Source organism: Cricetulus griseus (assembly GCF_003668045.3).
Source record: "Cricetulus griseus strain 17A/GY chromosome 1 unlocalized genomic scaffold, alternate assembly CriGri-PICRH-1.0 chr1_0, whole genome shotgun sequence".
Classification (NCBI taxonomy): Eukaryota; Metazoa; Chordata; class Mammalia; order Rodentia; family Cricetidae; genus Cricetulus; species Cricetulus griseus.
This window is the reverse complement of record NW_023276806.1, coordinates 155837178-155855249: the sequence shown is the minus strand read 5'-3', so window position 1 is coordinate 155855249 and position 18072 is coordinate 155837178. Positions and strand designations below refer to the sequence as shown.

General features: G+C 40.5%; 1 protein-coding gene across 1 annotated transcript in view; it reads left to right on the top strand.

Moving 5' to 3' along the window:
• Positions 1-1833: 1833 nt before the first annotated feature.
• Positions 1834-18072, top strand: part of LOC100764975 (SCY1-like protein 2) — a 51169-nt gene continuing 34930 nt past the window's right edge. The window contains 4 exon segments of the mRNA XM_035451374.1: positions 1834-1867; positions 5365-5501; positions 13814-13971; positions 16964-17108. Of these exon segments, the coding sequence (XP_035307265.1) occupies positions 1834-1867; positions 5365-5501; positions 13814-13971; positions 16964-17108 (474 nt within the window).

The following is an 18072-nucleotide window of genomic DNA, read 5'->3' as shown; positions in this document are numbered from 1 at the left end:
TTCAAATTATGCAGAAATCCCACACAGTTGTGCCCTCCAATTTTGGGTTCTAGTTAATTCCAGATAAGAGTCAAGTTGACAACACTTCTGGTCTTTATTGGCACCTGCACTCATGTGCACTTGTCTACATACAGCACACACACACACACACACACACACACACAGTAAAAATAAATTTTTAAAACTATAAGCCTGTGTGTGTGTGTGTGTGTGGTGTGTGTGTGTGTGTGTGTGTGTGTGTGTGTGTGTGTGTGTTGCTTTCAGGTGCTGAAAGGGGCTGAAGAGATGGCTTAATGGTTAAGGGAATGAGCTGTTCTTCCAGAGCATCTGAGTTTGGTTTCAGCAACAATATCAGAGTACTCACAAGTGCCTGTAACTCCAGCTCCAGGTGAACTGACATTCTCTTCTGGCTTCTGTGTGTACCCCCACACATATATGGCAGAGACACAGACATGTTGTCTCTGTCAGTGTCCTATCCCTGTGGAGAGACAGCACGACCACAACAACCCTTATAAAGGAAACCTCTTAACTGGGTCTGGCTTTACAGTTCAGAGGTTTAGTCCATTATCATGGCAGAAGCATGGTGGCTTGTCTGCATGAGGGTGTCAGGACTACGGAGCGGCTCCTGAATGGGTAGCGGGGAGCCTGAGAGGCTGTGGGCACTGAAGTCTGGCATATTTCCTGAACAATTTACCTCTTTCATTAAACAAGTAGGTTAAATCGTCCTTGTTTGTTTGGAACGGCGGCACTGGGGCAATCTGAAAACTTCGTAGAAACGCAGATTATCCGACCCTACTTCTGCATCAGAATCTGCGTTTCAACTCGGCCCTATGTGGGAAGCATGGCTTTCCTAAAGTTCTAAGGGCACATTAGGAAAGTAAGGGGGAAGGCTGAATCCACAGTGCCCTGACCCTAGACCTATAAGGACAGGTGGCCTGGGAAACAGGAAAGGGGCGGGGCCCCAGAATCAGAGCTGCAGAGTTCAACCAAGCGGTGACAGCCGCTTCTGTAACTCATCTCCATTATATATTTGGCTGCCTGTTCTCGTTTTCTTGGAGACTCACCTTCTATGGCCCCGGAAACTCGGCCTGCCCAGCCTGTGCCGGGTGAGCCCGTCCTGCCTGCCAAATCTTCCAATCTGAGAGTCAAAAGGCTCCGCCCCCACCGCCTCGCCTTCCCAGCACCCGGGAGTGACGTCATGTCAAACCGGGCAAACATTTCGGTGCTCTTCCCCGTCTCGTGCTCTTCTTCCCCAGTCCCTTCCCTCCTTTCTCCCTCTGGTCCTGTGTCTTGGGGTTGTGCGGCCTCGGGAGTGGCGGGGGAGATGAAGTAAGCGTTCGGGAGCGGTCAGGCGCGTGGCCCGAGCAGTCACAGCCCGGAGCATTGAGGGAGCCGGCGGGGACGGGCCCCAGCACCGCCCCTCCAGGTAGCCGGCTGCGAGGTGAGCGACCGGTCGCGGGCACCGGCGACCTGGGTCTGGGTCAGCAAGTGGGCTAAGGCCTCTCCGAGCCTCGTGGCTGGCGACTGTTGCCTAGTGACGGACTGGGTCGATCGGGCCGGCGGTGGGTGGCCCGGGAAGACCGACCCAGGTAGCCAGGAGCCGAGGGGAGCTGATCTCAGAGGCCGGAGACTCCAGGAGAGGCCTTGGGGCGACGGGATACTCGCTGCTGGGTCGTCTGCTGCTGGGAGAGCTCCCCAAGCCAGGGCAGGAGCTCGGGTTTCCGCGATGGAGATCTCGGTATCCTTTTGGGAAATGGTACCCTGCATCGGGGCTGGTGAGACAGCCCCACCTTGTTTGAGGCTCGGTTCTGGTAACCTGGGTCACCACCAACTATGGCCCTCGCACTCTGGTCGCCCTTCTCTGACGGTAGTTGTCTTTCTGGACTGGACGGTTTTTGTGTGTGAGGTGGGTGGGGCAGAGAAGGTTCGTAAGAATAAAATCCCCATTCAGGGCTCCAGTGCGCGTGTTTGGGCTACAGAGAAAGGGTAAAGGTTTGGACAGATAAAGCGTGCAGAAACTTGGGATTCAACTGGACACATTGCTTGTGTTCAGTAATTAAGGACACCACTGTTATCAAATCTACCTCTTTGCAGCGACTTTAGGTTTGTAAGTTTCAGATGGAGTATTGGCACACCAAATCCAGGGATTGTGATTGTGTGGTGACACTTTAAAAAAGCTGGGTTTAAGTTTTCTAGGTAGTATGCCTCTGTGTGGGTAAATTATAATGCAAAAATGCTGCAAGTCAGTCAGCCATTATAAAACCTGAGCCTGTTTGGTGATTGCTTCAAAGATTCCATTTCGACTTTGGAGGCCTTCCCGGTTTCCCCCTTAGTAAAGGTTGGGAGAGAGTGTAAAGGAAAGGAACCTAATTGAAGATATATGGTGCTTTATTCTGTTAAGATACATCTTACACACAGGTGAAAATTATTCATTTTGTCTTTAAGAGCGGTAAACTAATACAGCTGTGTTGTAATTAAGACAGTGCCACCCAAGTCCATTCTGTAATTGGGAATTATATCGTGTTGACATAGTTGAAATTTATGATCTATCTTCCCAAGAGAAAAAAAAGGGTCCTCATACTGTGTTTCTATCCCCTTCTATAGGAGTTGAAATTTGTCAAGCTTCTGTCATTCTCATTCTCTACTTCTTATGAAATCCTATTGATTTGACCTTTTAAATATTTCTTGAGTTCTCATATTCTTCGTCTTCAGCATTACCTTCTAGTTCCAGCCACCATCATTTTCTCTACTGCTTCATTAAGTCTCCTACATCTGGAGTGGTTAACTCCTGGAGTTTCTATGTTAGAATTGATATTTTCAAAATATAGATCCAATCACAATTGCTTCTTCTCATTGACTCTAGGATTAACTGAAATTTTTAACATGGTCTGTAAAGCCCTGCACAGTTGTCCCCTCTGTGTGCTCTTCAGCTTTATCTCTACAATGCCTTTGGCGTTGTTCTCCTCTCTTGTCAGTGTGTATACTGTCTGTCTTTCTGTTCCTCCTTTCAGGTACATGGCTATTGTTTATAGTTCCTGGAAGTGTCCACGAGAGCCTGGAAATGCTCTTCTTTCCCCGTGCTTCCAGTTAATGCCTGTTTATCATGGGGTTCCCTTCAGGGAGACTTTTGAGTATAAATCCTCTTCAGGTGTTCTCAGGACATCATTGCAGGGTTCCTATAGTTATGTCTCCCATCTCCTGATACTGCATAGATGTTTGTTAAATGAGTGAATTACTAAGTGCTTACTAAGTGCACCAGAAATGTACCAAGTATCCTAGATATATCATTATCTTTAATTCCTACAATGACTAGGAAGTATGGTGACTTTGCCTTTTCATAGACTAGGGATTGTGTTGTTAGTTGGGGTTCTCTAAAATCTATAGAATCAAAATATATTAAAGAGGATTGATTAAAAGGTCGGCTTCCACAATAGGAGTGGCGAAGTCTAACATTGGCCATCTGCATGCTGGAGCGGCTAACCTGGTAGCTGTTCAGTCCCCAAGGGTGCATGTCTCTGTAGGCCCAGTCTGGCATAGGAGGTTTGGAATATTTGTGGAGAGCTGCTTGTTTTCAGTCAACATTGGGAGGCTGAAGAAACTGGGTTCTGCTGTCAGCAAGGATGGCAACAGTAGCAGCAGCACCTGGCTAGCTTTAAGCAGGGAAAGAGGGTTAAGTCTCAGGTGACTTCTTAGGGGATGAGAAGAAATGGCTTGCATATAAACAAACATTTCTGCCATTTATAATTTTTCCTTTTATGAAAAAAATCAGCTCATTTCTGTCTTCTTTAATCAAGTAAAAATTGAAAAGCTATCTAGAAAAGATACAACCTTCCTGAGTTTTGTGCATGTGAAGTTTCTACCAGGCTAGCACTGCACACTTCCCAGATTTCTGGAAGCAGAAACAGGTGGATCTCTGTGAGTTTGGGGCCAGCATGGACCACAGAGTGAGTTCTTGGCCAAGTCTAAATGATGAGAACTTGTTTTAAGCAAACAAACTAAACTCCAAACAACCAAGTCTCATATAAGTTTAGGTTTTATCCCACTGTTTTGTGTTTGTTTCAGTTGTTCATAGACTCACTGAAAACTATCGTGTCTTTGGCCACCTGTTGCACTTACAGTGTGCTTTTCCCTGAGTTTACTTTGGATGACCCTTCCCAAGGCCACAGTTTTCTGTTCTTACTCATGGAGCTTAAAGTTTTACCCTCAGTGCAGACCTCTATATCAAAACCTAATTTTCCTTATTTGTCATTTGTGTGCATCCAATATTGAGTTTTTCTTCTCCTGAAAACCGCTGTTATGCACATGTCCTGGCTTGGTAAATGGCTTCTTCTACACTTGGATTTGGATTTTGAAACTGGGGATGAAGGTGAAGAGTGGAAGTCTTTTCTTTGTTCTCCTTCCTCACTGCTGTTTTCTTAATTCAAGATTTGAAATGTGAAGTGTACCAACATTGCATAATGTAATTATTTCATAATTATAAAACACATTTCTATGTAGCTAGCCATTTTTGTCTCTATTTCCGTGTGGCCTTGGTTTTCTTGGTTGGTTTTTCTTTTCTTTTTTTTTTTTTTTCTTGCTTTCTAAACTGTTTAATCATCTCTTACTACATGCTGACGTTCTCTCCAGTCTTCCGTGCTCCCAGCCTCCTCCTGAATGTACCTCTTCCACTCTGTTGGATGAATTGATTAGTCATCTACTCAGTGCCAGCTTTCTGTGACATCTTATAGCCTGGTTTGTTCATGCTCATTGCTCTGGGTAATCTGGATTTCCTGATATCTTTGTCATGTTTTCTTCCTGCTTTTGTTTGAATGGCTTTGTTTTTACTCCGGAATCCTTTCTATTATCTAGTCCTTGCTGTTCTCCTTGAAAACAAACATCTTTAACATTGTCCTGTGGGGCTGGGCGTTGGTGGCGCAAGCCTTTAATCCCAGCACTCATGAAGGCAGATCTCTGTGAGTTTGAGGCCAGCCTGGTCTCCAGAGCAAGTGCCAGGATAGACTCCAAAGCTACACAGAGAAACCCTGTCTCGAATAACCAAAAAAAAGTTCTGTGAGGAAACATTCTTCCATCCCATTACTTTGCTCTTGGAGCACTGCACATCACATATGTATGTATATTTTATCTCTTGTCTGAAGAATAAATCCTTAATAGTTTTTTTCCTTTACTCCCCTCAGTTCCTTTTAATGATGTCAGACACATAAGGAGTTTTCAATAATAAGTAATTGATTAGTTTCCATGCCTCCTACCTGTGTTATTAATGTTGATTCTCTTTGGATGCTCCATAGGCACTTTAGATTTGAACATCAATTCTGAAACTGTCTTTTTTTTTTCATAATTTTTTTTCTTTTTTTTTATCATTTTCAGTGTACATCGTACAATTGAAGAGTGCTGTTATGGATAATCCTGTCACTAGGGAATTTGATGTTGGTCGACACATTGCCAGTGGTGGCAATGGGCTGGCATGGAAGATTTTTAATGGCACAAAGAAGTCAACTAAACAGGTTAGTTATTAATGTAATATGAAACAGTAACATACCAAATTCCATAGAATGATTTCATTTTTCTATTGAGAAGTGCCAAAAGTTCTCAAGTGGCTTTCCCCTGAGACGGTTAGAGTAGGCTGTCCGAATACTCCACCTGGTTGTGTAGTTGGGGCTGCCCTTGAACTTGAATGTCCTATTTGTACTCACCACACGTGAGGATTATAAGGATTGCCAGTGTTTTTGAATACATTGTTTGTGGTTTTGGTATGTCTAGGTTTGGGTGAGTATGTGTGTGGAAGCTGGAGGTCTACATTGGGATGTCTTCCTAAGTCATTCTGCATGTTCTCTTTTGAGACAGAGTCTCTCATTGAACCTGGAGCTCACTGGTTGTCTAGACTGACTGGCCAGTGATCTCTGGGCATCAGTCCACTTGTCTCCTCCTGGCAGGCACATGTTGCTGTGCCAGCTCTTATGTTGGTGCTGGGGAACTAAACTTGGATCTTCATGTTTGCACAGCAAGCACTTTACCCCCTGACCCATCATTCCAGCCCTTTAATGACATCTTAAATGACATCTTAAATGGACTCTTTAGGTCTCGTTTTATGAAGTCAAAGCAAATGCTTTTAAATACCTACTGTATCTCCTGGTTGCAGAATCATCATTGTTTTATAAATTAATTTATTTTGTACGTACCAATCCCAGTTACTCCTCTCTCCTCTTCTTCTGTTCTCCCCAAACTGCACCCCCCTCCCCCCCGCCATCTGCTCCTGGGAGAGGGTAAGGTCTCCCCTAGAAAGTCTACTAAATCTGTCGTATCATCTTGTTGAGGCAGGACCAAGGCACCTCCCCACACCCTACACCCATGTGTCTAGGCTGGGCAAGGTATCTCTCCATATAGAATGAGCTCCACTAAGTCAGTTTGTGCATTAGTGTTAAATCTTGGACCCACTGCCAGTGGCTTCATATATTGTATCGGCCACACCATGGTCACCTATATTAAGGGAGTCTAGTTCAGTCTTATTCAGTTTCCCCATTTGTCAGACCTGAGACAGTGATCTCTCACTAGTTTATTCGGTGGGTTTCCCCATCTTGGTCTTGACTTCTTTGTTCATATTATCGATCCTCCTCACTCAATTGTACTCCAGGAGCTTGATCCACTGGTTAATTGTGTATTTCTTCATCTGCTTCCATCTGTTTGTGGAAGAAGGTTCTAGCTTCTCTGGGGTTGTAGATTGTAGGCTGGGGATCTTTTGTTGTATGTCTGGTATCCACTTACGAGTGAGTATATAATATATTTGTCTTTCTGTGTCTGGGTTAGCTCACTCAGGATGTTTTTTTTCTACTTCTGTCCATTTGCCTGCAAATTTTAGGATGTCATTGTTTCTAACCGCTGAGTAGTACTCCATTGTGTAAATATACAACATTGTCTTTATCCATTCTTCAGTTGAGAGGCATCTAGGTTGTTTCCAAGATCTGGCTATTACAAATAATGTTGCTATGAACATAGTTGAGCAAATGTCCTTGTGGTGTGAATGTGTCTCCTTTGGGTACATGCCCAAAAGTGGTATTGCAGGGCTTTGAGGTAAGTTGATCCCTAATTTTCTGAGAAATCACCATACTGATTTCCACAGAGGCTGTACAAGTTGGCACTCCCACCAGCAATGGAAAAGTTTCCCTCTTCTCCACATTCTCTACAGTATAAGCTGTGCAGATTCATCATTTTACATATCATCTTGCAATTTACTTCTGCTTGAGTAATTAAAAAAAGTCATGTTAGCATAATATATGGGAATATTCAGTGAAGTATATGTTTTAGGATAAATATTCTCAGTCTGTAAATTTAGTAAATCTCAATTGTGACTGTTGAAATATCGTGTTAAATTTTTTTTGCCAGCATTAAGTATGCCTTATTTAGTACTTTTGTTGTATAATAGCACTAGAGAATTGCACTTGGTTTCAAATTACCTAGGTAAGGACTTTACCAGTGAGTTCTACCTCAGCCCAGTTGCTGTATTATTTGCTCTTTTAGTCTATAGAATTATAGAAAGTACATTTCTCCAGTTTTTATTTTGTTTATTAACTATTCGTTTGGAGTAGTTTGAATGAGTTATATTGATAAAAAATGGCTTAAGACACCAGGGAATGTTGTTAGAAATGTAAAGGGTGATTATTTAATTAACTGATTATGTATACTTGTGGAGTGGTGACTGTGCACATGAATGCATAGACCTTTAGAGGCCAGAGGCACAGATCCCATGGAGCTGGAGTTACACATGGCTGTGAGCCACCTTGCATGGGTGCTGTAACTGAATTTGGGTCCTCTGGAAGAGCAAGCAGTTTGTGCTGTTAAACTCAGAGCTGTCTTTCAAGCTCCTGTTGAAATTTAAAAATATGGATAACTTGTTTTTTTACATATACAACTGTACCTGTGGTGGAGACAATGTGATGTCTCTTTCTTTTTATCTTGTGGGTCCTGGGGTTGGAAGTCAGGTTGTCAGGCTCGTTGGCAAGTGCTTTTACCCACATCTCACTAGCCCAATTAGTGTTGCAGTTTATTATCAGTTTGTGTTGGGATTGTAAGGTTAGAAATACCAAGTTTGGCTAGACAGTGGTGGAGCAGGCCTTTAATCCCAGCACTCTGAGAGGCAGAGTCAGGCAGATCTCTGAGTTCAAGGCCTGCTTGGTCTACAGAGTGAGTTCCAGGACAGCCAGAGCTACACAGAGAAACCCTGTCTTGAAAAATAACAAAAAACAAAAACAAAAACAAAAAAAATCCAGGTTTCAATTTCTGTAGAAATAGGATTTTCTTCTATTCATTGCATTTGGTTAGAAATCTATTGAAATTCAAAGTTGATATTTCTCGTAAATGATAGTTGATTTAAATTGTCAATTTTGAACATTGTTTTCTCTTTCAACTGATTATATAAAAAGTGAGTAGTTACTAAGTGTAAACTAGCTGAGTAATCATTAATGTAGTTGTAAATGGATAGTCAACAGCAATATTGCAGATTGCATTTGTAGTCACTTTCATCTATATATTGCTGAATACCTTAAGATAGACTGTAAGAAATATTGAAATCTTCATTGTAGGAGTATCATAATGTGTCGTTAATAAACTATGACAACTTTGATATTACTAGACAGTATACTTTTGGGGGCACTGCCATGTACTTTGAAGACTAACACATTGTTCCACAGTGAATATGAACAATATGAAAATCCTTGCCAGATTTACAGCATGCATTCTTACTAAGGCTCTGGAAATCAATCACCTAGTGTCTTTGTGCCTACTCAGAATTTTAGGGGCTGATGCTCACTTGTTAAGTGTGCTTCACCTCTTAAAATGCCATGGTAAGTAAAGTGGGGGCTTGTATTGTGATGCAGAGAGCAGGAGAGCCAGGACAAATGCTCCAACCACAGCCTGTTGTCAGCTGCTGCCTGAATGTGTGAGCTGGCTTCTCCCAGGTGGTTTTGTTCTACTCTATCTTTCCTCAAATTGTATTGCTTTGGGGAGTGGAAGTACCTGGATAAAGCAGTGTGTTTGGTGGACATAGTTTTTGAAATACAGTTTTGAATTCTTTTTCTTTGGTGCCTGCAACCCATAGTACTTCTCTCTCAGCCTTCGTCCTGCTGGAATTATTGGTTTAGTCCAGACTTTGAGGCTGGAAGGCCACATGTTTAATCTGGGCAACACCTTCTACTGGAAGCCTATATAAGGACAGTGGAAGCAGGAAGGGTTTGCTCTTTGCCTGCTTGCCTTCTTCTTGTCAATAATCCTTTCCTTTTTGGATGTACTGACATGTTCAGAACCAGAGCTGAGGCATCCAGCCTCATGAAACTGAGCACTGAGCAGCTATTAGAGTCTTGGACTTTCCATTCATAAGTAGCTATTGTTGAACTGCAGCCTATACGTCATTTCAATAAATTCACACACACACACACACACACACACACACACACACACACACACTCACACTCTCTCTCTCTCTCTCTCTCACACACACACACACACACACATCTTTAGGTTCTGTGACTTTTGAGAACCCTGACTAATACAGATTTTGGGACCAGAGTGGTTCTAGAGAAACAGAAGTATAAGGATAAATCTTTTAAGTATCGGGAATAGGTTGTCTACACCTTCAAATTCATCAACACCTTCAGCTACTGAAACCTCTCCAGTCACTCTCCTGGAAACTCAGAAAGTAATGAAAGTCCAAGGTGTAAAGTACATTTCAGACTTAAAGAGATAAATGCCTTTGATTACCTTGATTCAACACTAGTGAGTGGCAATGGAATCAGTGATGTTATATTTGAAACTTTTGACAGTTTGAGGAAAATAAGGAAAATTATCCTGCTGGTTGGTTGCTGTTAATATTCCTGGCTAAATTACTAAAGGATAGGAACAAGCTCAGTGATTAAAATTAACCAACTTCAAAATATGGTGAAGGACAACAACGAGCTTTGTGATAAAATTGAGCATCTCCAAATGCGAATAAGCAGTCTGCAGTCTAAAGGTTTCTAAGTGTGCCCTGGAAGAGAAGCTGCTCTCCAGCAGCCATAGTACATGAGTTATGGAAAATCAAACCTAAGCCCTTTAAAAGTGCAAAGTTTTAATTTACAGAGTCATCAAGAGGCCTGAAATGGTTAACAGTACATTTTTGTTGAAATTGATGAATTGTAATTAACTGACTGAAGAAGAAAAGTTTGAAAGATTGTTAATAACTTCTTGTGATCTATGGGGGAAGAATCTGTCGTCTTCGAATTTTGAGTAGTAAATTTACAATCTCCTGATAGAATTGTTTCTTTTTCCTCATGAACTGGAGTGTTTCTCTTTAACAGCAGTGAAATGGCAAGAGTGCCAGAGCCATTTCATGTGATACATTTTAAAAAGACACTGTGAAAAACACATTTAAAATAGACGCATTTATAAAAGGTGTTATAAAAGAGCACTCACTAAAATAAATTTTTTTTTCACTTGAGTATAAGTGAACAGTGAGGTAGAAATCTAGACTTCCTGGTCACTTGCTTTATGATTTAACTAGTGTCATATGAGCCTTTCCCCCTCTGGTTACAATGTATTTAAGAGTCAAAAGAGGAGGTATACAATGTTGTATATACACACTGTGAGCATCCCTCATCTAAAAACCTACATTCAATGTGCTCCACTTCTAACAACCTGAGTGACAATATGATGTGTTAGAAAATTCTACACCTGATACCATGTATCAAATTGTATTAAAAATACAAGTCCCTAATACTGTTCAAAAATTATCCTCAGGCTCTGTGTAAGGTGTATGTGAAACATAGTAGATTTCGTGCCCAGACTTGCATCACGTCTGCAAGAGAGCTCATGCATTTGTAAAGTCCTGTTTCTGTATCAGGAACAATCCTGGTCCCAAACAGTATTCTTTGTGTAAGGGTTACTCAGTCTGTGTCTGAAATTTAAAGTTGTCGCTCCACATCAAGGACACCTACCTACCCCAAAGCGGTATATATCATGAATTCTCCTTGTTTATCCTATGTTATTTCTGAGCTGACAGAATGGTGTATTTGTTCTAGAATTAAAGACTCAAACTTTGAGTCTTGACTCTTCATCTTTCTTGTGGAATCTTTTACAATATTTCTTCTCCAGTGTCATTTTTAAATTGGGATAGCTATAAAATAGTATGTCTGATGGGATACCCTTGAAGAATTGCATAATCCCTGAAAAAGACTTAGCCCCAGTACTTGGCACATAACTGCAAATGTAACCTGTTTCTGTAATTAATCAGCTGACTTGAGAAATGCTTTATTTGTCCAGTCTTTGGTAGACTAAACCCTGCAACTTATCTAGAGGGCTTGTTACCTGTTTATTCCTCACCTGATTTGCTTTTATAGTACTGTTGTTTGAAAATAACAAGAACCAGGATTTGAGTTCTAGGTCAGTGTAAGAATAAGTGGCAGGAGTAGTATTCCAGTTTGGACCTGTGTGTTTCAAGAGATTGGTTTCTTTCTTTCTTTTTTTTAAAAGGTTTTTATTTATTATGTATGTAACATTTTGCCTGCATGTATACCTGCACGTCAGAAGAGGGTACTAGATCTCATTACAGATGGTTGTGAGCCACCATGTGGTTGCCAGGAATTGAACTTAGGACCTATGGAAGAGCAGCCAGGGCTCTTAGCCTCTGAACTATCTCTCCATTCCAAGAAATTGGATTCTTTGGTTCCCCCCCCCCCAAGACAAGGTTTCTCTGTGGCTTTGGAGGCTGTCCTGGAACTAGCTCTTGTAGACCAAGCTGGTCTCGAACTCACAGAGATCTGCCTGCCTCTGCCTCCCGAGTGCTAGGATTAAAGGCGTGCGCCACCAACGCCCGGCTTGGATTCTTTTAAAACATATTATATATAGTTTGCTTAGAGGGAGGGGTGACAGACAGTGAATGTGGGCACACTTGCCATGGCACACATGTGCAGGTCAGAAGACGTGTTGTGATAGTTCTGTCCTTCCACCATTGGTCCCAGGGATTGAACTCAGATTGACAGGTTTGGAGACAGGTGTCCAGAGCCATCTTACCGGCCCTGGAAATTGGACCTTTAACCACTCTCTTAGTTACATTTTTGGGTGTTAACTGTCTCTGACATTGGTGTGACATTAGATATATATCACAACATTTTCACAATCCGAATGTATTGATGTTTCCTACTAAATTGACAGTATGAGACTTAACCTGTATTTTTCACAGATGCTATTGATCTTGAATGTACAGGTGTATAGCACTGATCAGATGGGTATTAGCAGAAAACTGATGCTTGTAGTAGAATAGAAACAAAGTAAACAAAGTAAAGGTGTTGACATGGTATCCTAAGATGCCTAAAATTTAATGTTTATAATGTGTCAGGGATTGTGGTCATTTCTTTGTCTGTATAGTGTGGTATTTGATCTCCAGTTATCAAATCTCCCATTTTCCTGTTTGAAAACTTCTTCAATGGCAGCTGGCTGTTTGGAGGGAAATTTTCTCAAAACTCTGGTCTGAACTTGTGCAAATATATTGAATAATGTGTCCTGTTTTTTTATGGTACATGTCATGATTTCCAAGTCCTTGAAGTTTCTAGGTTGTCATTTCTCTCTGTCTCACCTCTCTTTAAGGCCTTCATTCACTAAAATCCTTAACCTACTTCTCTACGTATTCACATCATTCAACTTATTATATTTGAGGAAACTTCTGATTTGAAAATTTACAATAAAGTTTTGAGGTAAGTAGGTTTCCAGACTAACTTTTAATGGCAATCCTAATATCTATGCAAAAACCAAAAACCCAGAAAATAATGAGAATACACATATGAGTGGAATGGGAGGCAGCCTAACAGTTTCATTCAAGGCTTTTGAGGGGGTCTTTTACTCAAAATCTTTGTTCAGAGCGTCTTGGCAAATACCTGCTGTTCTGTGCCAGTTTGCTGTCAGCTTTCTGGAGTGCCTGTCACCTGAAGATGGTGCTGTTTCTGGTCTCAACTAGGAAGAGAGAGTAAATATAGAAAGATTTGCCTTGTGTGTGTGAGAAAATAAAAAGAATATGGCAAAGAGGATGTAGGCTTTAGTGTGTGTGTGTGTGTGTGTGTGTGTGTGTGTGTGTGTGTGTGTCTGCATGTGAGTGTGTGAGAATGTGTGTGTGTGTGTGTGTGTGTGTGTGAGTGAGTATGTGTGTGAGTGTCACTAAGAAATAAAAACTTAATTGTTTTAGAGAAGTGAGGAGCAGCTCCTGGTGCTGTCCAGTGACTGTTGTAGATGACAGGGCGAGGGAAGAGGATAGATTACTCATGCATAAAAGCTCCTTAGAAGCTAGGTGTTTGGGCAAATGATCACTCCTGTTTTTGTGAAGGTCTTTTCAAGATTTTGTTGCAGGGCTGGTGGGGTGGTACAGACCAGAAGTTCCAGTGCTCTTCAAGCAGTGGCATCCTTAGCCTGCATAGCCTGGGCTATATGAGACTTTAATAATAATCTAATACTACAAAGTTATTATGAATCTTTAAGCACTTTAAAATGTTTTTTTGTTTAGGAGTACTAAATAAAGGGAATGAGTGATCCATATAGTGTGTGTGTGTCGTATAACACAGTTTCAAGATGGTTATTTTTCTATGTTCTCTTTATGTAAGGACATGGGGTCTTACACTTCTAAATATATTTAGATCTATTTCTATTTATTTATTTAGCTTTTTGATTGGTATATTATTGCAATATTGCTAAAATTTCCATGGTATTAGTTATTTGTTTATACACTGTTAGGGCACTTACATATGATATTACTGTTTTCAAATATTGCCTGATAAAATTATCGACATATTTTTTTTTTAATTAGGAAGTGGCTGTTTTTGTCTTTGATAAAAAGCTGATTGACAAATATCAAAAATTCGAAAAGAATCAAATCATTGATTCTTTAAAACGAGGAGTCCAACAGCTCACCCGGCTACGCCATCCTCGACTTCTTACTGTCCAGCATCCTTTAGAAGAGTCAAGGTAAAACTTTGATAATTCCTACAGGAAGGGTCCTGGATAAATAGTTAAAAGTAACTATTTGGTCTATTTCAAATACTATCAAAAAAATTTCTTGAATAGTAAGTATTGTAACCTTATGGATCATTTATGCATGTGTCTATTTATTTTGTGAGTATGTGAGTGTGTGTGTGTGTGTGTGTGTGTGTGTGTGTGTGTGTGTGTGTATGTATTTGCTTGTGAGTTTATGTGCACTATGTGCGGGCACCCCGAAGAGGCCAGAGGAGGGTGTCATCCTGAAGTGTACTTATGGTTGTTGTGTGTGCCACCATGTGGTGCTGGGAACAGAGTCTGGTCTTGTGTGACAGCAGCCAGTGAGCTCTCTAACTAGTGGCCTCTGAGGTGTTAGCACTTTTCACATTGTCATGAGTCTGTTTAATTGCCTATAGTAGTCATAGTCAGTCCAAGGGAACTATGGAAATACGGTCACTGCCTGAAAGTAGATGGTCTTGCTAGTTGGCTAGAATTTACTGTCTCCTTTTCATTAATTATTTGTTGATCACTTTTGCATGTGTATCAAGTGCCGTTTTAGACATTAAACTTTTTATGTCCAGTATGTCAGTCTGTGGCCCTCAGATATTTTAGCATCATCGATTTTACTTAAAGATAAGCTTGTGAAAAGTTTCTGAGATAATCAGAAAATAAGATTTATGCATCTTGACTGGCTGGACCAATCCTTTAGATACCCTAGCATTGCAATTTTTTCCTACATTATCGATAACTGGTTATTTAAACTTGTTTTTTCCATCATCTATGGCCCATTGTTCCCATCTTAATTTAGAAGGGTCTTAACGTGTTGGCTAGTTGTGTTCTGTGTCCTTTTGGATGTTTAGGATAAGGCAGGAGGAGGCAAATAGAGGATTCCAAGCTTCTCATCTCCCTTCAGCTGGGGCAGCTTTGCTTTTGTCTGTTTTACATATTATGCTTCTGAAAGTTCCTTGTTTGAAATCCTCAGTAACACTCTCCACTCATGACTCCCAAACAAAGGTACAGGCATTTACTATGCACAAAATTATGCTGGATGCTTCTCATTCCTTAACTCCTATAAGCTTCATAATTACACAGAGCTGGGTTGAGTACTATTTAAACTCTGGCTTGGATGGCAAACCTGGAAGTTGGCAGCTTGGTTTCTGAGCCTATGCTATGTATCTATGTCTATATCTATGTGTATGTGTATGTGTATGGTATGTGTATGTGTATGTGTATGTCTTTGTCTTTGTCTTTGTCTATGTCTATGTTGTGCTTATCAAGAAGTATGTTCACATCTCTTATTATTAAAATGACTTATGTTAATTTGATCCATTTGTCTTATATCTCATAATACATTTGAAGCCTATTGAGGTGAGGAGGGCAATGTACTTTTCTGTTCTCAAGCCCCATAGCTTCTTATACAGAGATTTACACATTCTAGAATTAGGAACTTAAATGTTTTTTTATATTAACTAGGGTGTGCATGAAGTATATGTGTGGACACATGTCATGGTTTGTGTGTATAGGTTAGAGGGCATCTTTCTTTGTGGAATCAGTTCTCTCTGTCCCCATTTTGTGGGTTCTGGGAACTGAACCCAGGTCAATTGACTCAGGTCAAAGTGAACTCAGGAACTTGCATGACAAGTTCCACCTGTTGAGCCATCTTGCTGGCCTTAAACTTATTTGCCCTCAGGAAGAGACACAATTCAGAGCTTACTTCATGATCTTTAGTTGTAAGGCTTATTAAAATTGCAGTAAGCATTATGCATTAATGATAGGAGGAGAGACACTTCATTTTAAATATATTATTAAGATTGAGATGATAGATTTAGATCCTCCATTTCTTAGGTTTAGGGCAGAAGAAGTTAAGCAGTATATTGCAGACACATGAAATAAGAGTGCATAGCTGCTGTTAAGTAACTGGCATCTTGGAACTGAAGCTTGGTTTAGCCTTGGCACTTTGTATGTTTTCACTGCTAAGCCCATAGACAGAGACCTAAAATATTGGGGCTGAGTCTCTGACTGCTTGGTAATTATGATGCAGTGCTCAATTTATTGAGCATGCACAGCAGACAAGGTGCTCTGCCTTGTGTTTTGCACGAGTATCTCATTTTCTCCTTATCATAACCCTCCAGGGTGCATCTCTTAGCCCTGTTTTACAGATGAACAAAGCGAGCTTGGGGAGATGCGATGGGGTTCAGCATCACCAAGATAAGACATAGGAAAGCTAGGGCTTGGCCAGATCTCACCTGTCTTCTGAGCTTGAGGAGATCATTATGTCATGAGTGCAGAATGTTGGTATCCATGGTAACAGTCTGTGACATGGGCACAGACTGTTGGTATCCATGGTAACATTCTGTGACATGGGCACAGACTGTCGGTATCCATGGTAACATTCTCTGATATGGACACAGGCTGTCAGTATCCATGGTAACATTCTCTCACATATGCACAGATGGTCAGTGTCCCTGGAAACATTCTCTGAACATTAAAATCTTATTAATCAAGAAAACAGTAATTGAAACTTAAACTGTTGAATCCTTTCAAAATGATGTGCAAAACAGATAAAATGAAGCTTTTGGGGTGAGGAAAGACTGGGGGACCTGTCTCCCTTGAATTGTTCCTGTGGCATATGTGAGAACTATTCTGAAAATTACAGTCTTACACATAAGTGTATGATAGCTTTAATGAAACAGTTTCTGAGTCTGGTTTTATTTCTTTTTGGTTTCTGGCAGTCATTTTAAAAGCAAAATTGAAATAGTTTATCTCCTCTGACTTTTAAAATTTAAAATAAAATGTATCTCAGTTGTCACAGAACTTAGTTTAAAAGATGATTTTGTTGGTTGAAGGGTGTCATAATCATTCTGTCTTATAAACCACAAAGTTTCTTACTGATATTTGATTATCTGTTGTTTCATATGTATTTAATTAATGTATTTTTATAATGTGTAAAAATGATACTAACTCTTTTTCTTATTTGAAACAGGGATTGCTTGGCATTTTGTACAGAACCAGTTTTTGCAAGTTTAGCCAATGTTCTAGGTAACTGGGAAAATCTACCCTCTTCAGTATCTCCAGACATTAAGGATTATAAACTTTATGATATAGAAAATAAGTATGGTTTGCGTCAGGTATGTAGTTTTATTTAATATGAGATTTTTTTTTTAAACCATTTTGAGCTATTTCAGATTTATCTACTATGTAAACTATCTTGTATAGTTTTGGCCCTTGACAATAATTTGAAAATTATTTCCAAGACCAGGATTGTTTTTTTTTATCGTTAGTGTTAAGTTATATTTTATGTACTCTCCCTTTCCCCCAACAAACCAACCAACCAACCAGGGTCTCCGTGTTTTACCCTGATGGGCCTGGTACTTGCTGTATAAGCCAGACTAGCCTTGAACCACAATGCCCTTGCTAAGTTATTTTAAATATATGAAACTGATAACATTGGTAACCTTTGAGAAGGGTTACTTTATGGCTGTTGGATAAGTTCTTTTTAATTCTTTTGAGTCATATAAATTCATTTCATAAACAAAACTAGAAAAATGAAAACAAATGTATTTAGTAAGAATAAAATAGTTGTAAGGAAAATTTATACTTTTTCTTTCTCTGGTAAATCTTTAGCACCATGAAGTAGATTCACTAGGAAATTCTGAGTTCCTTTGAAAGAAAGATTATATTTAAATTTTAAAAACACTTCCTAATTTATCATGATTGTGTGTTGAGTCGTTAGGGCATGTGTGAGTAGATCAGAGGACCACAGTGGGAGTGGGTTCTTCTATGCTGTGTGTGCTCGGGTGGAGCTCAGGTCATCAAGGTTGGCAGCAAATGCCTTGGCCTGATGAGCCTTCACATCAGTCTGGTGCACCTTTTTAAAATTTAAATTAGAAACAAGTTTCATTTACATGTCAGTCCCAGTTCCCTCACCCTCCCATCCTCACCTGCCCCCCACTGGCCCCCATCCCATCCTCTATCTGTTCCCCAGGGGAGGGTGAGGCCTTCCATGGAGGATCTTCAAAGTCTGTCATATCATTTGGAGCAGGGTCTAGACCCTCCTCAGTGTGTCTAGGCTGAGAGAGTATCCCTCTGTGT